The sequence below is a fragment of the Chelmon rostratus genome, chromosome 12 (genome assembly GCF_017976325.1).
Source record: "Chelmon rostratus isolate fCheRos1 chromosome 12, fCheRos1.pri, whole genome shotgun sequence".
In the NCBI taxonomy this organism is placed as follows: domain Eukaryota; kingdom Metazoa; phylum Chordata; class Actinopteri; order Chaetodontiformes; family Chaetodontidae; genus Chelmon; species Chelmon rostratus.
The window spans coordinates 20,155,801-20,175,020 of NC_055669.1; the positions used below are offsets into that span (position 1 = coordinate 20,155,801).

The 19,220-nt window shown below is 43.1% G+C and overlaps 1 protein-coding gene across 1 annotated transcript; it reads left to right on the top strand.

Moving 5' to 3' along the window:
* The first annotated feature begins 6,565 nt into the window (after nt 1-6,565).
* Nucleotides 6,566-15,408, top strand: LOC121615089 (noelin-3-like). The gene is made up of 6 exons (XM_041949260.1): nt 6,566-6,634; nt 9,473-9,616; nt 10,866-11,021; nt 12,031-12,250; nt 13,104-13,210; nt 14,731-15,408. Exons 1-6 carry the CDS (start codon nt 6,566-6,568, stop codon nt 15,406-15,408), a joined length of 1,374 nt encoding a protein of 457 aa, XP_041805194.1.
* Nucleotides 15,409-19,220: the final 3,812 nt, after the last annotated feature.

Consider the following 19,220-nt stretch of genomic DNA (forward strand, 5'->3'; position numbering starts at 1 on the left):
CATACTGCAATCGTTTGCATTCACTTACAGATTATAATTATTTACATTCATAGCGAACTGAGTCTGTAGAAGTAAATTCACAGTCACACAATGCTCGCTGACACCTCGCGTGCCAACGCTGGATGACAACGACACGCTGCAGGCTGATTCTGAACGACAGTTTATTCAGTTCACGTCCCGACCTACAGGAGAGATTGGTTTGTGTACGTTGTGTGTGGTTTCCTCAATCTCTACAGTGAAGTGAGTTGCTTTCATGAAGCGTTATTTACTACATAATCATACATAATAACAGCTCACAGAGCGCTTGTCTGTGCCGCTGAAGAGTCCACGACAAATGCAAATTGACAGTAATTATCTTTTCTTCCCAGGGAGTTTGTCATTTTAGCAGCGGTGAGTGTGAGGGAATAGATTACATTTATGATAATGAAGGATGTAATCCATGGGATGGATTTTACAAAATAGATGTAAGGGAGCAGTGAAGATGGTTTTTCCGTCACTTCAAAAACGGCAACAACAAGAAATTAGGCATGTTTCTAGTGCAAGTTGTCCTGTAGTGATGGCGAACTCAGCATGACACCTTTATTTTGCTTTGAGAAGCTTTATTGCTACATCTGAATAAAAAGTTAAATTAAAAAGATCTCATCACGAAAGTGTTTGTATTCGGTATGAAACTATTCTGACTAATCATTTTTTCAGCTGCAGAGGATTTTGGCCTTCAACACTATGACAACACGAATACCTCTGATGATTAAAAGGCTCGATCGCATGTTTAAACAATCTCTAAATGTTTACGACCATCTTTTGCCACTGTTGTTTTCCACAATTAGGAAAAAGCACGCTAGCTAATTCTGGTCTCATCTGTGGCCTGATAAACAACCATTTACTGTGTAAAGCATGGATGTAGTCTCAGCTATGGGTTTATGAAGAACCGCTGTGAAGCTCAGTGACAGCGACTCAGGTTGTCGCCATCTCAGCAGCGCCTGTCTCCGCCAAACTCCTGGCTAATCCAAAAATGAGCAAAGAGGTGGAGCCTGAGTCAAGCTGAGGCAGGTCAAATGAAGCCTGGTTGCAGAAAGCTAGGGGCTAGCTGTCATTTAAAGCAGCCATGCCGATAATCTTTAAGCCCTAATGTAATTCATTAGTCGTGAGCAGGGACTTTAAGCTTGTTTATTTCTGGTGTTAAGTTTGGCACTTTAATATGGGGGTCTATGGGGATTGACTCGCTTTTGGAATCAGCCTCAAGTGGCCGTTTGAGGAACTGCAGTTCTTGACCTCATTTTTCAGCCCCAGAGGCTGCTGCTGGTAATAAAGGCATCAAACTCAGTGCCCCATATCGCTATTTTCAAAGTGCCATATTCTGCAGAAACAATAGATGTTGGTTCAACTAACCTGACTGGAATTTCACCTTTCATCAACCCTTGATGTAAGAGGAGACCTTTACCGTAGCAGACGCACAATTCAGAATTACAAAAGCTCAGAATCAGTTGTATGTATTTTGAACCTTGGTGGTGAAATCTCTATTTATTTTCATTGGCAAGAACAATGCTCACATAAACAAACCTTTATCTCCCAGTCTTGTCATCCCACATGTCTCAGCAATGTTTTCAACCTCCATACAGAAAACAACTATTTGACTTTCGTGAGGTCTGTTTCGTTTTTGGCTCCCTGCACAAACTGTTTTTCCTTCTGTTGTGTGAATCATTGCATCTGTTAGCGGAGCTGTGCGCGTACTTCTCAAACCTGAACGCTGCCATCGTGTTTCGGTCAGGGGAAGCACATATGGCGATGAGTAATCATTGAGTTTGTGCGCCTGACAATTGTGCTCGGGCCGACGGCCAGTCCTCTTTTTTTTTTTCCCCTCGTCTTTTTGAATTAATACAAGGCCACCTGTTTCTCATCGTTGATGGCAGAACAACGTGTTTTGCTGTTAGGTGAAAATGGCTGCAGGATCAAAACAAGGGAAGGGGGAAAAAGGCTGCGGTCCAACAATAGGATGTTGCTGGGGTAAGGGGCTGCTCGCTTGCTTCACCCACTCTAAACCCTAGCTGCCTAAACCCAGCTAGTCACAGCTGATCTGTCCGAACGCCCACTTTGGCCGACGTGCCTAAAAATTTCTGTCAAAACTCCAGGGCTGCCGTGGGCTGTAGTTGCATCTGATGAGAAGCAGTTTCCAAAGAACAGAGAAAATAGGGGACATTTTCTATTTTTTAACTCTCTACTATGGAGCTGTTAAATCCTCCATCCACTATTCTTATGCATTTGGCAGGGTCATGAAGGGCTGGACCCGACCGCCGCATGAATTAAGCCAGAGGACAAGGAAGCAGCCTGGAAGTTTCCACCGTGTCAGAGGACTAACGTGGAGAGACAGACAATCGCATTGAAGACATTTCAGCCTCTCTGGTTCGTCTTACTTGGGTGGTTTTAAATCTGAAGAAACAGTAAAGGCAAAAGCCCACAAACAAAAGATAGACTGAACCACACTTATTCTTCTATAGGCCCACATACTGTTTGTACTATCTATGTAGCCCATACATACATACGTACTAGCTTGTCACCGCACTGTTACCTCCACATGAATGTAGCCTCTTTGTCTCTTCATCACCTATTATACAGTATTTTGGCATTTCAACACAAGCAGTACTTTAGTATGACTTCACATGTTTCCCACTGTTCACCCTGCCAGGTTTCGTTTCATAAAATTTTGAACTCTAAATTGCTAGCTTAAATGTGCAAACTTGTTACTAGCTAGCTAACGTTGGTGTGGTAACGTTAACATTCACATATTCAAAGTTACATCAAATGAGTGGTTCTGTTCTGTTCTCTGTTTGTAACATCCAGTAAAATAAAAGGCAAGTATCTGAAGTTTAGCCATCAGTATGGCAGCGCTGTTACGTTAGCTAGAAGATGTAGCTAGCATAGCCTAGTAGTGCAGCTAACTGAGAAAGTTAGCCATTTCATATAAGCTAATGTTACTTTGGTCCATTAATATCAATTCATAAGCTTTACATTCTTAAGAAAAGAGGAAAAAATGTAGTTTAGTACTAATTAGCTCAGCACTTTGATGTTGAATGGTGGTAATGTTAGCGACCATTAACATTCCTCTTGTAGGTGCCAGTAAGATTTGAGAAATAGTATTAAATTGAACTCTTTCATTTGTGCATACCCAATCGTGGCACTGTCAACTGTTACCAGCGAACCTGTTTGCCTGTGGAATACCTGTGTGTTTGGAACTGCTGATTTCAATATCTGGACAGTTGGGAGCAAAATCCAGAAAGCCAACCGACACGAGGCCCTTTAACAACGTCAGCAGAGCTGCTCAGAGATCAAGTGCAGAAAACTTCTGTTGAACTGGAAACATGCTGGATGTAAAAGTTTGCAACTGAAGCCAAAGAGCAAAAATAACAAGTGCACGTGCGCCTGCAGGGATAAAGGAAGATAAAGCTGACTTGTTGATAATCGCTAACACCATGTAATTTTCAGCTATTTGGAGAGGAACACTAGAAACAGCCTGTATTGACTGGTGTCTCTTTTGTAGCGAGATAATTGCTTCGTCTCTCTGTTGATATTTTCTTGAAAGACCGAATTCCTACAGACACAATGCGTCTGCTGTGTTTACAGCATTAACATTTTTCAGTAGTATATCGATTTGTTTTTCGCCGCTTCAGTAAATAGATTCTTTGTGGCAATTATGAAAGTGTGACTGCAAAAGATACCCGGCGCTCATCAAATATCATAACCGACTTGAACTGGATTGAGCCACAAAGCAAGCGGCAGCCACTGTTATTGCTGGAGAGAGTCTCATCAGGAATGCAGGTCACGGCTTACGAAAACCCTTTGTTCAAGAGCGCCAAGAAACTTCTGTCTCCCTCTCCTCTCCTGTCAGAGGCACTCCTTGAGTTTAAGTATTCCCTGTTCAAACAGTTTCTCTGGGAAAAGCTCCAACAGCACTGTGCTTCACTGCCCAACCCATCACCTCATCCCAACCTGCTGCAGACTGCTGATCTGGAGAGGGCCTGGAGACACCCTTGCTCCTCGGGTCTCCTGTTTATAATAGCTGTGTTCCTGCATTAGCATTACCTGAAGCGCCCAGAGAGGGCTGCAAAGCTGACCGCCTCACCCACCCAGCGAGTGAAACCAAACGTGTGCAACAGCTCACCAACCCTGACAGTGCTTTGCACCCTCTCCTTTCCTTAAAAAAAAAAACAAAGACAAAAAAGAACAGCCTCGCCGTTTTCCTCAGAAGAGGGGAAACACTGATTGGCATACCAAAGTGAAAAAGGCTTCCCACCCGGCTGAAGGTGACTCCTGCAGCGAAGGGCGTGCTCTTGCTGCAGCCCGCGAGCCCATCCTCAAGGGGAAGGTCTGAATGGCAGTCAAAGAACAGAAGCCAAGTCAAGAGCACTTTGGGTGAAGAAAGCCAAGGTAAATGATCAAATCGACCTGTTTTGTAAGCAAAAGAGAATCTCATTTGAAAAAGCTGCTATTTTTTCCCCCTTAAAGCACAATATCTTAACTAATGATGAATGTTTTAAAGGCTTGATCGCATTTTCATATATTTCATATATCTGAATTCAGGACACTGATGTTTTACTGCTACGTTTTTTTCCTCCAATGGTCGTGCAGTATTATCAAAGTCACTTCCTCAAATGCTGCAGAAGAGGCTCTTGAACAGGAGGAATGAGATAAATGTCAAACAAAAGCAGCCTGAAGCACTTTTTTCACAACATATTTCAAGTCTTACTTCAAAACAGCAAAGTCTGAAGGTTTCTGTTCAGACGAAAAACTGCCAGTGGTCTCTTATAAATCTCATCTGAAGTAAAACAGCTTGAGCACGAAAGCTGAGTAAACAGCTGTGTGTCTTATACTCCTGCACAAACTGTGGGCCCTATTTGTATGCATAATGAGCACTCCACACATTATTTAATACCTCGTATCGCTTATTTTAAGCACTGAAAATACTGTGTCACATGAGAGTGTGTGACTAATGGCTTTGGCCAGAGAGGAACATTACAACGCCACAGAGAGCTCTGTGTCATTTATTTCAGTAATATGACAGATTTTAGATTTCTGTATGGTAATGAGCTCTTGGCAATCAGGAATTTCTCTCAAAATACAAAAGTCTCTCGTGCTCTCCAGCTACTGCAGTGAGTTTTTGTTTCTCTTGAGCTTTTGAGACATCCTGACATTTCTGACACTGTCCCAGTACAACGAAGCCGAATGGGATTTTGTCTGTTGTGGTCACAGCTTTGAAAAATTTTCTTTTGCAGCCTCAAGCTTTCCAGACAGGCACTCGTACTCTGTGTTACCCACTATTTCCACTGTAAAAAGTGAGTTCCAATCCAAAATGCCCATAGCAAGGTCTTTGGATGCCCAGATATATAACAACTCAAAACATATACATATTTTTAGTAATATTACTAATGTTTTCAGGGTAGAAAATTAAAGAAATCAATGTGAGGAAAAAAGAAAATGACAATTATGAGATATTTAGTGAAAAATTATGCATTGTTGAAAAAAAAGATAATTGAATTTCCCAGTTACTAATAATGTTATATTTATTGATTTTTTTTTTGTTATATAGAATTACAAAATTATTGTTTCATTTTCATTTCACTTTATGATCGCTTTACTTTAACGTTGTGTTAACAACACCCTGAGTGAAACGAAAAATTTAAATGAAAAAGTTGAATGAAGCCCTGCCAAGAAGCAGCAGCATGAGCTCTGATTGGCCAGACTCTTGCCAGCACATAGCAACTAGCCAATCAGAGCTCCAACTGCTGAAATAAAAAAATAAAAATAAAAAAATAAAAACTTTGACGTATTATCTCGTACTTGAATGTTTAGAATTTGATGTTGTTTGATGATGTTTATTCTCATGACTTCTGACTAGTTTTGTTTTATTTATTTTTTTCTTGTCATAAATGGGCCGCCATATAAACCCTGAGCTGAGCTGGAAAACGGTTTCGGCTGAACCTTGAACGCATCTTCGCTCAAACACTACAGCAGAATGAAAGAGTAAGATTGCTGTGAAAGTGAATAAGCTTTACTTTGCTGTCACACTGTCCTCACGCGCTCTTTCTCTCTCCCTCTCTCTGCGCGTGCACACACGCGGCAGCGGCGGCGGCTCGGGTCTCGCGCCTCTGTCTCGTGCTTTCTGGTGAATCCTTCCAGCTGCGACTCTTGTCGCCGCACAGCTGCCGGTGGTTCCTCCTCGCGCGCGACGCAACACGCGGGGTCCGTTAAAAAGTGGAGCGAGGCAGCCGGGTGATGTCACATCCGCGGGGGAGCGTCCCTGAAGCCTGAGGACGCCGCGAGGGTTTTCGCCGCACGCATGTCCACAAACTTTTTTCCTCCTTGCAGTGACGAGGTTTCTCCCCGCTGCCCGCATGGCGTGCGTAACGGGGACCAGCGGATGGATGTGCCCCCCTCCTCCCCAAGAAGCCACGCTTTCTACCAGCGCGTAGTGGACGAGGCGGCGCGAGCCCACAGGCAGAAACTTGCGTGAGAATCGTTGTTCCCCGTCGCGGAGGAGGTGGAGGAGGGAGACGCCGTAGCAGCCGACAGAATGCGGTCGCTGTCCGTGGTCCTGAACCCGCTGCTGGTCCTGCTGCTGTTCGGATACTGCCCTTCAGTGGTGAGTTCACCCGCCTTCGCGTTTTTCCCTCAGAACACATGAGAATGAACTTCAGCACCGAACCATGTGCCATGCAGGGTCCTGGTCCTGAACTTCTCTTGATTTGGGATGCCTTTAATCAGGGTGGAGCACTGCACACCAACATCAGAGAAATGACTCATTTCAGTTTCCAGCCTTTGTTGCATGTTTTGGACTCCAAGGCTGGCAGCAATTAACACTTATGTGCAGAAATTTGTGTAAAAATAACCTGCACTAAAAAAAAAGAATGATGCTGAATTTAAGGTGGTGGCAGAGGAGGAGGCACCCTCACAGCACTCATGTTTATTGCCTACATCCACCACAAAGCAGGGATATTGATCCTGGAGTGTTGCCAGGCTTATAACTCACTTTTAAGGGAGAGTTCGATCATTGTTAGAAATAAAGAAAGAAAGAAATGAAAACATTCCTGCTGGGAATTGCATCCAAATCCCCTCCCAGACAGAAGAGGCTGCACTAAGCGTCTTGATAGAGGCTTATTCTCTCCCTCACTCACTCTGTAAAACTGACTTTAACTGAAACGACCATTAATGTTTGATGCAGTTTTGTGGCACGATGAGTGCTCGGTCTCGCTACCGATACACCTTCTTCACTCCTTGTTTTTAAAAGCGATGCAATTCGTCCTGCCTAGTTTGAGCCTCCGGAATGGGAATGCATGCGGGAGCATTATCGCAAATTAGGAGGAGCAGCTTGCAGATCACCAAGCCATTTGGACAAGAACAATGGTCGATTAGGTTCATCCCACCCATGCAGAGCACAATCCCTGTGCCAGCGTCTTGATTGCAGTGTCCTCACACACTATCACCTCGCCGTGATTGAAAGTGGTGTGTGGAATTAATGCTTCTCATTTGCTCACAGAAAGCAGGAAGTGTTTGCCGGCTAAGTCGGGCGCAGAGCTCTGTCAGAAAGTCGAAACGAACGGCAAAAACAAAAGAGGAGGCAGCTGTCTGTATTATTTAAGGAGAGAAAAACTCTTTGTGCAGAGTTCCTCACAAAGAAAAGAGGCCTAGCTGGAGAGTGCATCTGGCTTGGCTGAGCTACAGACTCATTTTAATATGAGGAAATGTGCGAGTGAGAAGAGGGGAAAGGATGTGCGTCACTCAAGAGACAGAGGAGAAAGACGCTTTTAACAGATTAGTGGAACTTGCTTCTCTTTAGGAGCCTTTCAGAGCAGAGTAAGGAAGACGAAGAAGAGCCGACGGTGTTTTTTTCTTCCTCTTTTATCCCCTTCATGCCATGAGAGGCAGATTCCAGCGACACCATGGTGCACCGAGCCATCCAGTATCTCTAATCATCTCTGAGACGACCACAGTGCACCACTCATGACCTCCAGATATGTCACTTTTTCTCCAGCCGCTGCTTTTCAGCATGGCTCATTCAGACATTAATCTACTCTCGTGGCTTTTATCTGATGCTAAAATCAGGAGCAACTTAGCATCGGGGCATCAGTAGAAATACGCTTTAATTTCTAGATCACAAACTTTACCGGCAACCAACAGCCAGATGGACAAAGATCAGAGCTGCAGCGCTTTGATAATACCTGAAACAATTTTCTTACAATCTGATAATGGCAGCATAAGAGAGTTGTGCCGGGGGAAAGAATGAAAGCTCAGGAGATTGATAGCATAGAGGGTTATTTTTTCTAAGCTTCAAGATAAGAAAGCAAAAAGATGTGGCCGAGGGTGTTTAAAACCTCAAGTAATGTCAAATAAGGCAAATTCTGCATTGCAAACATTAATTAGATGTTAAAAGAAAGGGCTTTTTATGGCAGCGATGCTCCATAAACTGCTACGCCCACATCCTACCTGCAAAAAGCCGCCTCTCAGGAGGTGAAAATGATGAGTCAAAGACTGAGATTTCTCCTCGGCGTGACGTCGCCGGCTGCTCAGAGGGGACATGATCTTTCACGGCTGATTCCAGACGCTCTTTAAAGTGTTCAGGCTGACGGGCGAGGGTGAGCGGGGGAAGGGAAGGATGCCAAAGTTCACATGTTCCACATGTTATCCTCCGGCCGGGCTGAGTTTTAGAATGTAAAACACAATCCAAACAATAGCTGGTCGTCTGCCAAAGATGCTGGTGGTGCAGACAAATCTAGCATCCGCAGTCAAAGGTTGGCGGTGTTTGGCTGGAGGCTCGTGTTAATTTCCCATGCTGACAGTAAACAGCAGCGTTGTTCAAATACTGATGCTGTTTGCGTCTCTGATAGCTTTCAACTTTCCCAGCACTTTAGGAGCAACATTTGGAGCAAAAACAACTTTTTACCATGCACACTCTGACATGAGTTGATGGCGCTGCGTTAAAATATGCCGCGTCGTCTTATGATGCATAACTTTATGTTCTTTAAGCTTCATACCGTGGAGCTGTGGAGCATATTGGATGTAATAAAGAGCGGGAAAAGCTCCCACAAATCAGGTTTATCTGTGTCTCGCAGCAGGACTCTCAGTTGAGGCATTGGAAGGCCTAGTGAGGAGAAACCGAGCACTCGGGTTATTCATCAAGGCCAGGAAACACTATTTATTGTTGAAGAGGAGATTCACTGGAGAGCATACACTGTGGAGGAATATCTTACAGCAAAACCACTTTCAGAGCCCAGACTTTTTTATAAGTCAGTGGAATTGGTTGGTGTCAAAGCTTTGGGGGCACGAGGCAGAAGAATGGATGACCCGCCAGGATAAAAATAAGAAAACGCAACAGCTGTGTGCCGCAATTTCACCACAGCGATATCATCGGCGTTGAATTTATAAAGCATGTCTGTCTGTGTGGGCTGTGCGTTCACGACCGCGCCTGTGCTTCTGCATGCAGACCATCCGGCCAAAGGAGGGGTGGCAGGTGTACAGCTCGGCTCAGGATGCAGACGGGCGCTGCATCTGCACGGTGGTGGCACCCGAACAGAATCTGTGCTCCAGAGATGCCAAAGGCAGACAGCTCCGCCAGCTCCTGGAGAAGGTACGTGCACGCCGATTTCTGTCTACGTGACAACACACTCGCTGACGCCCCGCAAGCAGCCAGCACACCTGCACCCATATAGACACGTAACATTGATTTCTATCGCTTTTCATGCTTCTTTGTTGCCCAAATCCGCCGAGAGATTGCACCAGCCAGGTCCATAACCCCATTTTCCACTTCTGCATATATTACATGCATGACATCATCTGAATGGTTGCTTGTAGAAGATGAAAACGCTCTCCACCTCACCTTAACAGAGCTGGAGTGCCCCCTGTTTCCTGCAACAAACTGTTCAAGGCTGTTTGTTTAAGCATTTTATTAAGAATGCTATTTCTGTTGGAACATCTGCTTTTTAAGGATTTATTTTCTTCTTTGTTTTCACATTTACCACCACGGATTTTCAAGTGTTCATTTTGAATAGATCTCATAAAAAACAGCCGACATGGTGAGCTGAAGTTGAAAGATTACTTCTAATTCTTTTTGCCCATGACAGTCGTGATTTAAAGTGTTATCCACAAACGAACAAATAGCACAGCACCGGAGTCACTTTCCTCAATTAGTGTGCCATATAAGGAAGCATTTCTCTAGCCTACATTTTAATGTTGTGTGCCAAAGGGTGTTCTCTGTCATTCACTGGGGCCTTTGACACTAATGTACTAAGCTGCCTCAGGGCTTCAGTGAGGCCATTTCAGGATCCCTCCACCACAGCCAGGGAAGTACGCAGAACACAATGTGTGAGTGTTGTGCCACTTTGCTAGTGATGTGCTCCAGTACTGTTGGTTAGCTGCAATTAGAGCCAAAGAGAGAGGAGAGAAAGGAGCACATTTCTTCTTGTTCAGATGCCCCATAAACCCAGAGAGCTTTTGTGAAACCAGAGAAAGACGCTGTGTGTTTCTGTGTCAAGTATCTGAAATACGCGATCGAACTGAGCAGATTCAAGAGTTTAACCATGACATTTGAAAACAGGCGGCTAGTTTTGAATTATATCTGATAAACTGAAGCACGTGTTGAGGACAGAGAGAGAGAAAAGTGGCACGTAGCAGCTCCGTGTCCGTGTTGAACCCATCCAAAGCTCCATTCGGCTCACACGTGGACGGTTAGGAGACAATCACGCCGGAGGTCAAAATGTTGATTTCTTCCTGGGGAAGTTGGAGCGTGGCAGGCCACTGAGCGGCTGAACACGGAGGACGTTTTAATCTCGCGCCGGACGGAAAAATCAATGCTGCGCTGTTTTCATTCTTTTCAAAAGGTGCAGAACATGTCGCAGTCAATCGAGGTGCTGAACCTGCGGACGCAGAGGGACTTTCAGTACATCATGAGAATGGAGAGCCAGATCAAAGGGCTGCGGTCAAAGTTCCGACAGATCGAATCGGACAGGAAGACGCTCGTCAACAAAAACTTTCAGGTACAGTTTTTGTTTGATGTTTAACTTTTGGGAGGAACATCACAGGAGAGGCTCTCCTCTGAAGATACCTGAGAAGCATATGAATTGATAAACTTTCATCACTGATAAGATCAATACGGGTCCACCACTGCCCAGCCAAGGACAAAACAGTCTTAAAAAAACAGACGGGCTGTGAAAGCAGCATCCAGGGTGGACTCTTAAAACTCTTTATCACTGAGGAGTGACAAGATCCTGATGGTGACATGAAACTTTTCCATTACTCATCTGTTTAACTCTTACAAAACAGCATGTTGGCAAAGAAAAGCAGCTGTACAAAGACTCATATGTTAGATACAGACGCCTCCTCCTAACTGTGATTCTTTAGATGAGCAAATCTGATTTTAATTTTGACCCCACTTCTGAACCCCGCTGTAAAGAAAAAAAAAAAAACGTTACAGGTAGAAATGGGAAAGTTTGATACCATGTAATACCCAATACCCTGACAGGTATCGCCAATACTGGTGTACAGAGAGAAAAACTTTGCATTCTCACAGAAGAGAGAGGATTTCCACATAATTTGACACTGTCTAACTGACACTGGCATTGCATAACAATAAATACGAGCAATTACTAGAATGATCATTACTGTTATCATCCATCGGTGAAATTTGTTTGGGTTGGAGTGGTCTGTACGCTCTTTGTCTCATGATTAACTTTTGATATACAATCTTTCCTGCAAATATGCGAGAAAACCAAATTAGAACAAATTATAAGGGAAAGAAGAATCTACTGCTACTTTCTATTTAGCAAATATCAGCCCACTACTATGAAAAGATGTAGTTATCGCAGTACCAATATATTTCTAATCTATCTGTGAGTGCCAAAGGGAGGAGGTTCTCTTAAATCATATATTTTGCCTTAGTTAAAGATGTTGACGCTTGCACTGGAAACAAACCGAACTCTTCCTGTCAGATTGAGAGATTTGTTAAGACAGGTGTCTGTGCAGCAGCGTATTCTTGTTGTTCTCTAGGAGCTAAAGGGAAAGATGGAGTCCCTGCAGCCGCTCATCCCTGTCCTGGAGCAATACAAGACGGACGCCAAGCTCATCTCCCAGTTCAAAGAGGAGATCAGGAACCTGTCTGGCGTGTTGATGGGCATCCAGGAGGAAATGGGAGCCTACGACTACGAGGAGCTGCAACAGAGGGTCTTAAACCTGGAAAATCGGCTCCGCAACTGTATGAATAAACTCAGTAAGTCCTCAGAAAAAAGCTGATGCAGGCATGCTGACCCCAGATTACGCGATGGCACAGGGATCACGGGCGCATTTCTTGCAGCCCCAGAGCAGACCTGCTGCTGGAGGCAGAAATAATGACGCGGCTTGATTCTATTTGCAGAGCCAGAGAACAGTTTTCCGAGCTAGAGGTCAAAGGTGGTGGCCAAATGGTTCCTTCATTGCCATTTGGCCCCGAAAAGCTGTGGTTCTTTTGCTCCACCCATAACTCATCTAATAAGATCAATTCTGCCTCCAGAGCAGCTTCGCCTCTGATAAAGGTTTGCATGACTAAACTGCAATTTGCCAACTGGCAGGTTATCAGCACTGATGCAGCCTGTCAAAGTGTCAGCGTAAATAGATAACATGTGAATGCTAATGGGCTGTGGCTGAAAGTCTGTCTGAGATGATTACTTAAGCATTCATTGTGCATGAGCATTGATTGATTAGGTAAAATAGCAGTTAAATAATTAATAGGGAGCTTGCAAGCTTGCGTGCAAGTGATAGCCTACTGTCATTTGGCACAATTAAGGTGTCTGGCAAGATGAATTAAGTGCAACTCGAGTACTTCAAATATTAAAGCATGTGGGATGAATGTTAACCCAGCTCTGACACAGAGTGAGGGAGTTTACTAGTTGTTGTATTGCAGCAGTTTCTCTGGGTATTTTTATACCAGCAGAGAAAAACATGCGTTCAAATCTACAGTTTTTTTCCATATTTTGAAAAAGAAGTAATCCTGCACTTTGAGATTTATTGCAATCAAAACACTGGCTGTAGCTTCATCATGTGGAGTTTGTGCCGTACGTGACCGGAGCTGTTTGATGTGTTCGCAGCATGCGGCAAACTAATGAAGATCACTGGGCCGCTGACAGTGAAAACTTCGGGGACCAGATTCGGAGCCTGGATGACTGACCCGCAAGCGTCTCCCAAAAACAACAGGGTGAGCCGAGTTAATGTGCTTCGCTGTGTGTTTGAAGCCTTTGAAGCAGCGGCGATGATTTACATACAACTGCTTCCCTCCTGTTGTTCGGGGGGGGGGGTTAGATGTTGTTGAGTTACAGCACCACACTCGCTGAAACTTGACTGCTGAGATCAAGCGAAAAACTCGACGTCGCTTTGCAGGACATTTTGATGTTCAGTGATTTGATTCTTTTAACTGAATGTAAAAAAACAACTAAGAACACACTGAGTTACTGGAAAAGTTTGCATATTATTCCTTAATGTTTTTCCCATTTGGCCTTCATCAGCATTTTTACAGAATGGATAAAAGCCTTTCTATATGCTGCAGGATGTCTTATATTGACAAAACTGATGAGTTGCATTGATTAAAGATGATATCACTAAAAAAAAAAGACAAAATCTGATGAATCATTTTATTCAAATAGAGGATTTTTTAAACATTTTTAGGGTGATGACAGATATTCAAAAAAAAAACTTTAAACATACAAAAAATAACATTCAGTAAAACCTTACTCACAAAACTAAATAGTGTGAATCCTTGAGGCCTAAATATACGCGTTGATGCATTCCCTTCCCGATGAGTGCTTGCAAAGCCATTTCTTTGAGTACAAAAAGAAATGCGCCATTCAAACTCCAGGATCAAGATGCTCTTGAAGTTGAAAAACGTAGTCACAGAAAAGAGAAAGCCTTTATTAAGCCAGGAACAGCAGCACATACATAAAGGCTTTGAACATTAACGTTTCCCTTTGCTTTGAACGATTTCTTTTGGTGAAATTAGTGTTTTGAGTTTGTTTACATCCACGCGAGCTATCTAACCGCCGCTCAGCAGCAGCCTTCTTTCCTGCCTTATGCTGACACTTTGGCTGTTATCATCAACAACTGTCATTCAGTGCAGCAGCACGAAGCAGGAATTTGCATTGTGTCAGCCGCCTGCTCGTACGCAAACAGGTACAGACAAACGCACACTGTACACATATAACACAGATTTGGCACACTTTTCAAAACATTGCATTAGCTGCAGATGAGTAGCGGTCGAAAACTCCTAAAGCCCAGAGGAAATACTAAGAACCTACTCAATAAAACTCTGTTTTATTAAATAGCTATAAAAAATCCTTATTCATCCCAGTATGCAGTATCCTCGGATTATAAATCCAGAAAGTCTGTGTCTGTTTTCTGGGTTAAAGTCGCCCTCCCTCTGTCGCAGTCTGACCTTATCAGTACCAATAAAAGAGAATAAAATTCCATCATTGAAGGTTTGGCCTCCAACAACCGTCTGGCTTCTGCTTGTTTTTATTCCTCCTTTGTTCTATCAGCTCTTGTAGTGAATGCCCTGTTTCCTTTAGCGAGTTCATGGACATGCTGTCACACAGGTGACGTTTTTATTTTACAGGTGATTAGACTGTTTGTGAAGTCTCCCATGACTGAATGAGTGGAGACGTTGGTGGTTCTTGTAAATCTTACAGCTGGCTTACAGTGTTGTCTGCGTTTATCTGTCCGCAGGTCTGGTACATGGACAGCTACACCAACAACAAGATAGTCAAAGAGTTTAAATCCATCGCTGATTTTGTGGCCGGGGTCGAGTCCAGAACCTACAACCTGCCTTTCAAATGGGCTGGCACCAACCACGTGGTGTACAACGGCTCCCTGTACTACAACAAGATGCAGAGCAACATCGTGGTGAGGTACAGCTTCGAGACGGGCCGCGTGGTCACCCAGAGGGCTCTGGAGTCGGCGGGCTTCCACAACGTGTACCCTTACACCTGGGGGGGCTTCTCCGACATCGACCTGATGGCGGACGAGCTGGGCCTGTGGGCCGTGTACGCGACCAACCAGAACGCCGGGAACATCGTCGTCAGCCAGCTGAACCCGGACACGCTGCAGATCCTCAACACGTGGAACACAGAATACTCGAAGAGGAACGCCGGCGAGTCTTTTATGATCTGTGGGACGCTCTACATCACTAACTCCCACCTGACCGGCGCCAAGGTGTACTACGCTTACTCCACGAAAACCTCCACGTACGAGTACACAGACATTCCCTTCCATAACCAGTACTTCCACATGTCTATGCTGGACTACAACGCCAGGGACCGCGCCCTCTACGGCTGGAACAATGGCCACCAGGTGCTGTTTAATGTCACACTTTTCCACATCATTAAAACTGAGGACGACGCTTAAGCAGAGGAACATACTGTACATGAAAAATGGATGGTTGCGCTTGAATGTTATAATGAATTTTCATTTATTTATTTATGTCATTTCTCTCATTAGTTTTGCCATTTTTATTTTTACAAATTTAATTGCCATCTTGCTCTTTCCCTGTTTTCACACGAATGTTAATTAAGATAAGTGAAAACGTGACACTTTCTCTATAAAAATAAAAACAAATTCGATGCATTTCGAAACTATATTGCAGGTAGCGCGTTGAACTAAATAATGACACTCTTAATCAGCAGCCTAATGAAACACTGAACTTCCAGTCATTGCTGAAGCTTTTCCTTCCAAAGTGAAAGCTTTCCAAAAATGAAGTCTTCATATTCATAATGGTTTTCCCATTCAGAACTGCATTTATTCATGCCCCCTAATTTATTCATATTTTGACTGTGTTCGCTAATTGTTCGTTTTGTTTCCATTCTTTTCCTCGCCATTTATTCATCATCATCTGCTAATTTATTCCTGCCATTCACTGGCTCCATTCAGCTTTCAATTTGTCTTTGTACTTTTCCTTTCAAACGTTTTTGCACTTGACCTTGTTCAAGACAATGAGAAATGTGGTGAACCATAATGCACCTGTATAGTTACTGTACTTGGCTTTTTTGTGTCTGCAAAGATTTTCATCCAGGTCATCGAGTATCTCTAATTAGTAAGTTAAAGTTCTTCAAAAAAACTCAATCTGGCCGCCTTTAATTTACTACTTTGAGATCTTGGCTTTTTTTGTAACTTCAGCAACAGTTTGTATGCCTTATTCAGTGCAGTACGTTCTGTAAGGATAACAGCTCACGTGCATGAATGTTGGCTATCCTAATAGCATTTTTACTGTAACTGTATATCTGTGTATTTTGTATCTGCACAACATCCCATTCTCGTCCTCTCTAGCTATATTAATGGTAAAGATCCATTTATACAGACAGCAGTAGATGACTTTAATAAGCTTTCATTTGTGTAAATAACAAGTTCTACATAACCAAAATAAAAGTATTGTTTTCATTACGTCAGTCTTCTGTGTGTTTGTGTTGTCAGGACAACAGTTTGGTAAATCGGTGAACAGCTCAGATGTGAAGTAGCACCGAACGATTTGATTCAGTGTGACGTCGCTTTAAATCCACAGACCTGAGTGCAACAATGCTTTCCTGCCAAAAAAAAAAAAAATGTTATTTCATCGTCCTCTAAAAGGACAAAGTGACAGAGTTTTTTTCTCTTTTCACATCACTCTAACTCTTTGTCAGAGCTTTTATCACATTGAGAGACATCTCCTGGTTACTCTCAGACAGGAAGAGGGCGGCATCTTTGAGACGTAAATATCACTTTGTACTCGATGACAACGGCTCGTAAAAGCTTCAGGCTTTGGTTTGATTGGGTTCTATTGAAGGACGGCTATGTTTGTGTACTTATATTGACGGTGGCAGTTAGTGAACAATAAATGAACAGTTTTTAGCATTTTGTAGGAAAAAATTACACCAGGCAGGTCAGGGCCCATCAGTTGTTCTATGACTTATCCAGTATTTCACTTGAGTGAAGCCAATAAATGTACATGAAAAACACAGAAAAGCAGAAAGCATTTGTGGTGCTGACAGTGAGGACAACTTAATTCAAACATTTGTGGCCAAATATTACTGTTAGGTGCTGACAAAAAACTAAAATGCTGGATTATGTTCTATATATTATGTTCACGGATTATGATAATGTGAAGTCTTTGGAGATATATAAATCTTTCCTACTGACGCCTGAATATACTGACACATACAGTATATCATATAACTGAGCAAAAACTAAAAATTTGCTGACATTTTTCCGACAACCCTGATTCCAAAAATGTTGGGATGTTGTGTAAAACATCAAAGTGTGATGTGCTAATCCCTTTTGACACAGCACAAAGACAATATATTTAATGTTTGACCTCATCAGCTTCATTGATTTTTGTAAATATCTGCTTGATATCTGAGTTTGATGCAGCAACACATTTCAAACAGGAGCAACTAAAGACTGGGAAAGTTGTGGAACGCTCCAAAAACACCTGTTTGGAACATTCCACAGGCAAACAGGTTGATTGGTAACAGGTGATGATATGATATGAACTTTAATGTTGCATGCACTACATTGCACTGAGAATAGAAATTCCTATACATTTTAATGTATTGCATGCATCTGAATGCCCCAGCAGAGATCAATCATTAATATGATAATGTGAGAATATAATAAAGACAGACAGAAGCACCATTATTTCATTCTTTTTCTTCAAAAAACTGCCCATAAAATGTGAGAGGAAGCATAAACGGCACAAATTACAGGTGATAAACCCACTCAGCAATAACAAGATCATTAACCGCTGGCAGCCAGGCCAAAAGAAGTTACACCTTTAATTATCAGCCTTTTACTGGCTTGATTAATCTCTGGACTCAGATGCATGAAAACTATGATATGAATTATTTGTGTAGAAAACCCATAATATAACCCATAACATAATATTAGCTTCTCACTTGATTCCAGAAGCACTCAAAGTTCAGTCAAAAAAGTTCATGTGCTGTGGAGACAAGTCAAATTATCTCACGACTTATCACAATTTACTTGCGCTAAAAATATGACAATGAAAGCCAGATGAACAGATAGTGAGACAAGAGCTGGAGAACAAGTCTGTGGTGAACAACGAGATTCTCAGATAGCATTGTGTTAGATGCACTGAAATCCAACAACAGAAGTTAATAATGAAGCAAACAAAATTCTCAAGGAGCCACATTTGACCCAAGCAAGTTTAATGAGGGAGGCAGACCTTCTTACGGTGTAAAACATTTGCAAGGTTCCAAGCAATTTAATGTATCCTTGAGTCCTAAAATTAATCTTCCAAGGTCGTAATATTGTGAACTATGTTTTGGGGTGAGTGATGTGGCGAATAATACACTGACTAATGTAAACAAGTGAGGTGGCGTTCATAGTCTTCCCCCTGCTCACAGGATGTTACTGCTCCTACAGACTCAGCTTGTTCACGCTTTTTGCAGCACCGGTCTGCTGACTCATGTGGATGTTGACTTATCCAGGAGCCTTTTTATGGCGAGGTGTGACTGCACAGTGTGTCATGACCTTCAGGACTTTTTTTTAGACATCCACTGCTGCATGCCCAAAGGTGGCTACAGCGTTGGATCAGGCGTCATTACACTACACACACCTGTGTGCACACAGCACACAGAAATATCCATGCATGCACACACTGATATCCACTGTAAGAGCACTGAGCAGCCACAGCTCAATCTCTGGCAGGTTTTGCGTTGAAACTCTCCTCCAGGTCAGATCAATGCCGGCCAGCCAGACATGAAGCATCTCAAAGGTCAGAAAACCAGCCTCAGGAACTCCATGCCTTAGGAAACACAATATGGATCTCCTGAGCTATTGATCCCTGGAGTTCACCCAAGTCAAAGACTCCCCCATGCATTAACTGATATGCTTCTTACAGCATTGATATGTGTTGAATCCTGATACTATAATTCTTGAATTACCTTATCTGCAAGTGCTGTACAGTATGACAATTGTACAGTAGATGACAGGGTTCACTGGTGCACATGGGTGAGAGGGTGCCCTTCCAGTGGAGAAAATGTAATAAAATGCCCTCTAAGGGTTTGGGTTAGGGTTAGGGCGAGTCATTTTGGCCCGTGAGGGAGTTCATAAATACAAAAACGCAAATTTGTTCCAACGACAGAAACACGTTTTTCCGAGCGGTCCCTGAACAGAACACACGTCGCGGTTAATATTACGTGGCATCATGGCGCCTCAATAAAACG

Coding starts and splice junctions, on each gene's coding strand:
- LOC121615089 (XM_041949260.1), top strand. CDS start 6,566: ATGCGGTCGCTGTCCGTGGTCCTGAACCCGCTGCTGGTCCTGCTGCTG. Junction 6,635..9,472: donor TCGGATACTGCCCTTCAGTG/GTGAGTTCACCC, acceptor TTCTGCATGCAG/ACCATCCGGCCAAAGGAGGG. Junction 13,211..14,730: donor CGTCTCCCAAAAACAACAGG/GTGAGCCGAGTT, acceptor ATCTGTCCGCAG/GTCTGGTACATGGACAGCTA.